This window comes from Bison bison, unplaced genomic scaffold, assembly GCF_000754665.1.
Source record: "Bison bison bison isolate TAMUID 2011002044 unplaced genomic scaffold, Bison_UMD1.0 scf7180017864185, whole genome shotgun sequence".
In the NCBI taxonomy this organism is placed as follows: domain Eukaryota; kingdom Metazoa; phylum Chordata; class Mammalia; order Artiodactyla; family Bovidae; genus Bison; species Bison bison.
In genome coordinates, this window is record NW_011494757.1 from 1,030,832 (window position 1) to 1,038,806 (window position 7,975).

The 7,975-nt window shown below is 53.4% G+C and overlaps 1 protein-coding gene across 1 annotated transcript in view; it reads left to right on the top strand.

Moving 5' to 3' along the window:
* Positions 1 to 3,124: 3,124 nt before the first annotated feature.
* The window catches only part of ACAD8 (acyl-CoA dehydrogenase family, member 8), an 11,339-nt gene continuing 6,488 nt past the window's right edge, over positions 3,125 to 7,975 (top strand). Inside the window, exons 1-5 of the mRNA XM_010843725.1 lie at positions 3,125 to 3,849; positions 4,238 to 4,407; positions 4,979 to 5,088; positions 5,401 to 5,477; positions 5,735 to 5,872. Coding sequence (XP_010842027.1) covers positions 3,754 to 3,849; positions 4,238 to 4,407; positions 4,979 to 5,088; positions 5,401 to 5,477; positions 5,735 to 5,872 — 591 coding nt within the window. The 5' untranslated portion in view covers positions 3,125 to 3,753. The remainder of the gene's footprint in view (positions 3,850 to 4,237; positions 4,408 to 4,978; positions 5,089 to 5,400; positions 5,478 to 5,734; positions 5,873 to 7,975) is intronic.

A 7,975-nucleotide genomic window follows, 5' to 3' on the forward strand; every position in this document is an offset into this window, starting at 1 on the left:
GGGCTTCGCCGCAGGGACTCGTGAGCTTTGCTGTTGTTAATCATAAACTTAAGTCCTAAAGGTCGTGAGGACGTGCAAAGCCAGCTGGTGGTTGTGATCGGTGAACAAACCTCCGGTGATCCAAGACTCGCTCATATAAATAAATTACGTAACAACATCTATGGTTACAAAACAGTTATTGAAACTCCTGCAGAAAAGTAACTTGTAGCAAGTGGGAAACTACCAGAGCTTATAGACCTGAGTGGAGTGTCTCCTAGCAAATAATTTCCATGCGAGTCACCGAGCGGGGCTTCCCTGGTGGCCGGGCGGTAAAGAGCCCGCCTGCAGCGCAGCAGAGCTTCCCTGGGTCCGGAAGGTCCCCTGGAGGGAGAAATGGTAACACTCCAGTGTTCTTGCCTGGAGAATCCCATGGAGACAGAAAAGTCTTTGGGGTTGCAAAGAATCGGACACGACTGGACACACACCCACAACGGAGTAGGGGAGACCTAGGCCGACTAGGGGGTAACCAGACCCTGTGATGCTGTCAAAAAAGAAAAACACTTTTTTCTTTTGAAATCTTTCTTTTAAAAAATCTAAAGTAAATGACACTTTTGTAAGTAAATAGAGCAGCTTCCGAGTGCCTCAGCTCAATATCTAGAGTTCAAGGACACTAAGGAACAGGACAGTTTTCTTCCCAGGGTTTTAAAGCACCTTCACAGGGTCCCGCCCCATCCTTGCACTTAGGATTTGGTAAGCAGGATTACCTTTGTTGGTTGGCAGCAAATAGGTTAAATAAGAATATTTCCTGTGGCAAGAGGTGTAGCTTCAACAAATGAATTGCTTTATCAGCTTTTTAAAAGAAACTTTAGTGAAATAAAGTTGTCCTTTCAGTGTATCATTCTGCATATTCTAATATCAAGTTAATGGAAGTGATCAACAAACGTTTCTCATTGTTTCTTGGTGCATTTTAATGTGAAAAGTAATTTTTAAGAGGGTTCTGAGTTTCCTTATATCTTATATATCATTTTACAGATGAAGAAACTTGCTTAGGGTCTAGTGCAGCCCTCTCATTTTACAGTGGGGGACCTGAGGCTGAGAGAGAAGCCTTCCCTCCTGAAAGCTGTGTAATTAATAGTTGCAGACCCTGCAGACGCCTGCTGGCTTGTCCATTGCAATTTGCTGCAGCTTCCCACGTGCTCTCTCGGCGCCAGGATTCTCGGAACTGTTGAGATCTGGTTAGGTGTGGGCTTTGATGCATTCAGAGATTCCTGTGTTCGGTTTTTTGGGCTCTTGTTCACCCTTGAACTACTGTACAATCAAGGTTTTCCTCCTCTGATGTGGGTTCTTGTTCTCTTTAGCTTTACTACTTCTGTGTGCATTTGTGTGTGTGTGTCTTGGCGTCTATGTACTGGCTTCTTGAACTCTGCCAATAGCTCCAGCAAACTTCATGTGGCCTGGTTTTTGTTGTGTTTTTCTGGCTCATGTTTTCTGGAAACTGGGCACACTTTCTTGTGTATTATTTACTTTTTAACTTGACTTTTTGCTTGTTTACTCCAAGCAGTGTTCTCCTTTTGTTGTTGTTATTGTTCAGTTGTGTCCAACTCTTTGCTGCCCCATGGACTGCAGCACACCAGGCCTCCCTGTCCATCACCAATTCCCAGAGTTTACTCAAACTCATGTCCATTGAGTCGGTGATGCCATCCAACCATGTCATCCTCTGTCGTCCCCTTCTCCTCCCACCTTCAGTCTTTCCCAGCATCAGGGTCTTTTCCAGTGAGTCAGCTCTTCGCAAGAGGTGGCCAAAGTACTGGAGTTGCAGCTTCAACGTCAGTCCTTCCAGTGAACACCCAGGACTGATCCTTCAGGATGGACTGGTTGGATCTCCTTGCAGTTTAGATGCACTCAGACCTTTTACACCTTGAACTACTTGTTTGTATCTGTCAGTACTAATAGCGTGTATAAACATGTACTGAGCTGTTGCTCAGCCTGAAGTTCTGTAGCGCATATACACTCAGCTGTTCGTTTCCTTAGCACTCACAACATCCTGTCCCAGCACTGCCCCGTGGTAGACCTCCAGTCCGAATTCTTCTGGAGTGGAAAATGGCCTGAGTCCATTCTGAGTTCCCCAAGTAGGGAACCTTGAGTTGTTTATCCCTAACCACATTTCTGAAAACACCGCCCAGTGTCGTTTCTGCCTTGGACTTCTGAAGGTAATGCCACCTTTAATCTTCACAACTCCCATCTGACTGAGAGTCCGGGCGGGGACACACAGCTCTCTCCTGGCTCACAGGCGGCTGCTCCTGAGGCCTGGGCTTGCCGGGGTCTCTGAGAGGATGGCTGCAGGGCAGTCGGGTGCTGGAGGGGGTTGTCCCTGAGACTCCACGCCCCCTGTGCTCTGTACTGTTGCCCCCAGGACCTGGTCTGACATGGAAGGATGGAGTCTTAGGAGGCCATGAAGAGCCTGCACCTTCCACTTTGCCCTTGACATTTTGACAGCCACCACTGTGCCTCCCGCAGTAAGAGACACTCCTTGAGGCTTCTTAGCACATCTGAGGCAGGGGCTCCTTTCCAAGGGGCACCAAGAAAACAAAGGAGAAATAAATGGGATTCGCCCTGTGCAGGTTGCTGACGATTCTGTGGCATGGCTCCCAGGATTCATGGTCCTGTCTTTTGCACATTCTCTACACCATTCCCAACAGGTTGTGGTCTTCTCACGCAAGCTGTGCTTAGGTTCTTTCCTTTTAGCTTCCGGCCTGCCCTGAGCAGAACGTCTGTCACCTTGCAAAGTGGGGAAAATGATAAGTGTTTGAGGCACAGGACTGGCCAGTGAGCCTGTCGCTGTGTTTGACATTTCAGTCCTGTTCTGCATTCACTCTACACAGTGTTTGGGGGTAAAAAAAAAAGTACATAGAAAAAGAACAGTGTTCACGTCATTCGGAGAACTGGCTATTTAGAGAACAGCTGCAAAGTAATGACACTGAACTGGGTGGTCAGTGTGTCAGGCTGATGCAGGGATCTTTCTTCTAAAGAGTGTCACCTGTCGTGAGATACTGGAGTAGTACCATCTCTTTGAAAACGTTTGTGGTTCTAGAAAAACTTATCCTGATGAAACTGGACTGATGGTATCGCTCAGTCAGTTCCTTAGCTCTTAAGTAGCTTAGAGCTGGAAGTGAAGGAATTACGCAAAGCACTAATAGTCGGGGAAGAAAACACTAAAATTTCTGAATGCATTTGGTAAAGACAAATTTAGGAGGCCCTTAGCCTTGTTCTCAGCGCTGGAAGACTCAGTATCCATGTTCAGTGACTATCAAATGCACAGCTTTGCTGCAGGGCCTTTATCCTCAGTTTGCAAAGTAAGCCAAAGTACACCTGTTTTCCTTTCCTGATTGAGCTTGTAGAATGACTCTGTTGATGCATATAGACAAATAGGCACAGATTCCGATACAGAAAAGGTAGGGCATCCTAAAGGAAAAAAAAACGTTTTACCATAATATGAGGGTCTCTGTGTGTTTATTATTCTTTTAATGTGGTTTTACAAGGAGGAAAAGTGAAAGATGAGTAATGGAAGAAGTAGTAACAGGGTGAAAGAAGTCGGCTAGTGTGTTCGGGAGTGCCGAAGGGAGGTGCGGGTTCACGGGGGCGCGCGGCGGAGCTCCATGTAGGGGTGCTCTCAAAGTCGTCTGCCCGCCACGCTGCATGGGGCTTCTGGCCTGCTGTCCTCTCCCCTGAGCCCCGACCTGGTTCAGAGTAAATGCTGCCTTGCCCACAGCTTCCATGGGACTAAGTGAAGAGCAGAAAGAGTTCCAGAAAGTGGCCTTCAACTTTGCTGCCCGGGAGATGGCGCCGCACATGGCAGAGTGGGACCAGAAGGTGAGGGCGTTCAGCTGCACGGTGCCTCCCACCAAGAGCCTGCCTCCTCCCAAGCACCCAGCTTGCAAAACTCACAGCAAATGCGAGTCCTGTAGGGGCGCGAGGCCTCCTTCTGCAGATGCCACCGCTTTAATTCGTAGATGAAAATTAAGATTTGGGCACTCTTAAAACCCAGGCAGTACTGGAATGATAAAAAGAAACTTGAGTGCCAGAAAGCAGTCCACATAGAATGCATTTTAACTGGCCCGCTGTGTGGGCGACAAAAGCGGCGCTGAGTCGAGGGGCTCTGTCCCCTCCTGCGTGCACACGTCTGGGCCCCTCCTCACGCCCCTGGATGAGAAGCCCGCCTGTGAGTCCCTCTCTGATGACCCTGCCCTTTTCTCCACAGGAGCTGTTCCCTGTGGACACGATGCGGAAGGCAGCGCAGCTGGGCTTCGGGGGAGTGTACGTTCAAACAGATGTCGGAGGGGCGGGCCTCTCACGGCTGGACACCTCCGTCATCTTTGAAGCCTTGGCCACAGGCTGCACCAGCACCACGGCCTACATGAGCATCCACAAGTGAGTGCCAGCCCGGTGGACGCAGCGTGTGCTGGCGTTGGTCGGCGGGCACCTTCTGTGTGGACGGGAGAGGGTTTCGCTGTGTAGTGCCTGCCCCCGCCCGAGGAGCCAGTGTGTCAACAGCTCGCGCGAGGTCTGCGGCCACCTCTTGGCTCGGATCTGTCATCTTGTGTGTTGCTTAGAGAATGCTGGCCTTCTCCCACATGCCAGCTGCCCTGGTTCCAGACAAGAGTTCTGCATTAGGAAACGGCCTCACTTCCCTTTTCCTCAACCCAAAGATGAAGCCTCCACTAATTTGGGAGAGTGCATAGGACGGCTTGATTTTCAGGGAGCTCCGTTAACCTAACCGGAGATAGTGTAGCCAGCGCCCAGGTGACCTTGGCCCTGGGTCCCTCTGGGTGCTGTGCTCCCGGACTTTGTGCTAATCCAGGCCTTTGCTTGAAACGTGAGCCTTCTCAGCTGTGGCTTCTCCCCGCCACGCTCCTGTGCTCTGCTCCCCTCCCTGCGTGCGTGCCCTCCCCTCAGCTGCCTTTCCCTTCGGTCTCTGCCCTGGCCTCCTGGGTGTGCTCAGCATGTGTGTCTGGATTATCGACCGCTTCGGGAGCGAGGAGCAGCGGCACCGGCTGTGCCCGCCCCTCTGCGCCATGGAGAAGTTCGCCTCCTACTGCCTCACAGAGCCAGGTGGGTGTGCGTGCGGCCCGCGGGCCTGCGGAGCCTCGGCCGCCTGCCCTGGCTCGGCTCGTGTCTCCATCCCGACTGAGCATTCTCACACGCTCACAGGTCACAAGGCTCAGGGCTCCCCGGAGCGGGAGTGCGGAGGGGGAGCGGGGGGCTCTCCCTGAGCACGTTGCGCTTCTCCAGGTCTGGATCTTCTCCAGGTCTGGATCGAAGGCGTCTGTCGTTAGGGACGGTCTCTCGGGAGCTGGGACCTCGCAGGGGCTCCCTCCGCTCCCCAGCACCCCCACCTCTCAGCTCCCCTTCCTCCCGCCCTAGGGAGTGGGAGCGACGCTGCCTCCCTCATGACCTCTGCCGTGCGACAACACGATCATTACATCCTCAATGGCTCCAAGGTACACGGCCAGCAGCCGCGGCCCTCCCAGGCAGGGTGGCAGCCCTTCCCCTCGCCACCCGCCCGGCCTGGCCCGCATGTTTGCAGGTGAACCGTGTCTGGGGCGAGGACTCAGACCTACGTCCCAGTGCTCACCATCACTGTTTCTCCTCCGGTCTGAGCCCATTTAGGCCCGTCCTGGGACCCCTTCCCGCTGCCCCTCACCTCCCACTGCCCCGTCACCGGGGCACCCGCTGTCTTCCTGCTGCAACCCCACAGGCCTTCATCAGTGGTGGCGGCGAAGCTGACATCTATGTAGTCATGTGCCGCACAGGAGGGCCAGGCCCCAGAGGCATCTCCTGCGTAGTGGTGGAGAAGGGGACCCCCGGCCTCAGCTTTGGCAAGAAGGAGAAAAAGGTGAGTGCGGTTCGCCAGGGAGCCTCAGGTGGGAACCCCGCCTCAGCAAGTGGTCCTCCCTGCCGCCCTGGCTTTGCAGGCTGTTGCTTCAATGAGGGTTTCGACAGCGGGGAGTGGGGGCAGGCCTCACTGCATCATGTGGTGCTGCTGGCAGGGCACCGCGCCTGCCAGTGGCTTACATCAACAGAGGGATTTCTCCACCGGCTCCTGCTGCCACTTCTGGCCTATATTTCTTACTTCCTATCTCTGCGCCCACTTGTTACCCAGGAAGAAATGCTGACAGGAGACTAGAGATCTCGGGAGTGAAATGCTTTTGGCCCACTTTTCTTCTTTAGCTCAGCAAAGCTTACTGGAGGTAACCGCGGGTCCCTCAGTAACGTAAGAGGAGGGTGTTTCCCTGGGCCTCGAGAAGACATCTCCAGGATGGACAGATCCCACAGCCAGGCTGTGAGCCGTAGGCCTGTGATTACGTCCCTGCCCCTGGTCCTGAGCTAGGGTCTGCTCAGGTGGGCCGGCCTGGCGAGTCCTCAGCTCCAGCAGGTGCCCTTAGAGTCGGGCCCGGGCAGCAGTCCGCGAAGAGATGGCCCCAAGTCTGCCTCTCGCCGCCTCTGCTGGCTCCCCAGGCCCCCAGGCTGCTCCGTGCCGTCCCTGATCCTGACTCTCTGCAGCTGCCAGGGCCTGAGAGGCTCCGTGCCCCTCTCGTGCAGCAAAGCCGGACCCTCTCAGCACTGGGTGTGCAAAGCCTTATGCTCTCGCCTGCCTGCACTTGTAAGACACGTGCCCTCTTAGCTCTGTACACGCTGAGCTGTGTTCACGTGGCTTGGGAGACGGGTGGGATGTCTGTCTGGTTTTGAGATGGACTGACATGGAGTCTGACACGTTGTATTATAGAACCAGGTTATACTGATTCTGGTGTTTCTGCTCTTATAAAGCTAGTGTTGGCTGATTCAACACATTTGTATTTCTGATATCTGTTGGCAGTATTACGAAATCTAGCTAGCTTGGGGCTTGGAAAAAAATTGTAAAATAAATTCCTTCTACAAAAAGTTTCTCTTTTTCTCCTTATGCTCTGTCTCCTCTCACTTTCAAGCATACATTATTTTTTCTTTTGCTTTTTGGTTTTCCTCTTTATTATTAGTTGTGCTTTGCGTCTCTCTCGACAAATGGGAAATTCGGAAGGCCAGACCGGCCAGAACGGTGCGCCAGGGTGTAGGGCTGCCTGTGAGCAGCGGGCGGGTCAGTGCGAGGGAGGGGAGCGAGCCAGGTGTGACGCAGGCGGAGGAGAGCTGCTCGTGTAGGGACAGCCGAAGATAAGGTGTCACTTGATGCAGTCTGCCAGGTCAGGAGCCGGCTGCCAGCCAGCCCTGAGGAGGGATCTGGGCAGAGGCAGCAGTGGTTGCAAAGAGCCTGATATGGAAACAAGGTTAGTGTGTTTGAAGAAGCCAGAATTTCTCAGTGTGGCCGGAGGGTCATGAGCAGAGGGCTCCGTGTGGGGTGAGGTCGGAGAGCTTGCCGGCCAGGTGAGGGGTCACCTGCTGACCGCCTCGCTTGATCTGCCTGCTCTTGTGGCCTGAGCAGCTGGCTTTCTCTCCTGCTCATCTTTCCTACAAGTACATGCTTCCACTTGGTGTACTGAGCACCTTCTGTAGCTGAGAACTTGAAACAGAAAAGGAGTGTGGAATTGCTTTAGCTTGGATTTAGTCGTGAAAAGATTTTGTACGGGTAGCGGGGAGGACTCCTCTATGGCAGTGGGAAGGTGGTCTTTGGAATGAAAGACAGCCGGACAGGAAGGGACTCCTTGTTCTGGGCTGGGACTGGGGAATATCTTTCTGGCTGCAGCTTCACAGGGACTCTAGGCGGTGAGGAGCAGGCTTCTCTGCCCTAGGGAGGAGGGAGACTTTTTCACCAGAAGGGGCTGGGAGGTGGCGGCCATGTGTCTGTGGTTCTCTTACAACTCAATGTTAAGGTCCCCGGAGCTTCCCCAGCCAGGGGTGTGTGTCCTGAACGGGAGGTGAGTGTCCAGGGAGACCCACGGCCAGGGTGGGAGGGTTCAGACTCGGGGTCTGGAAGACAAGATGTCAGGGCCGGCCCTGCTGACCAGAG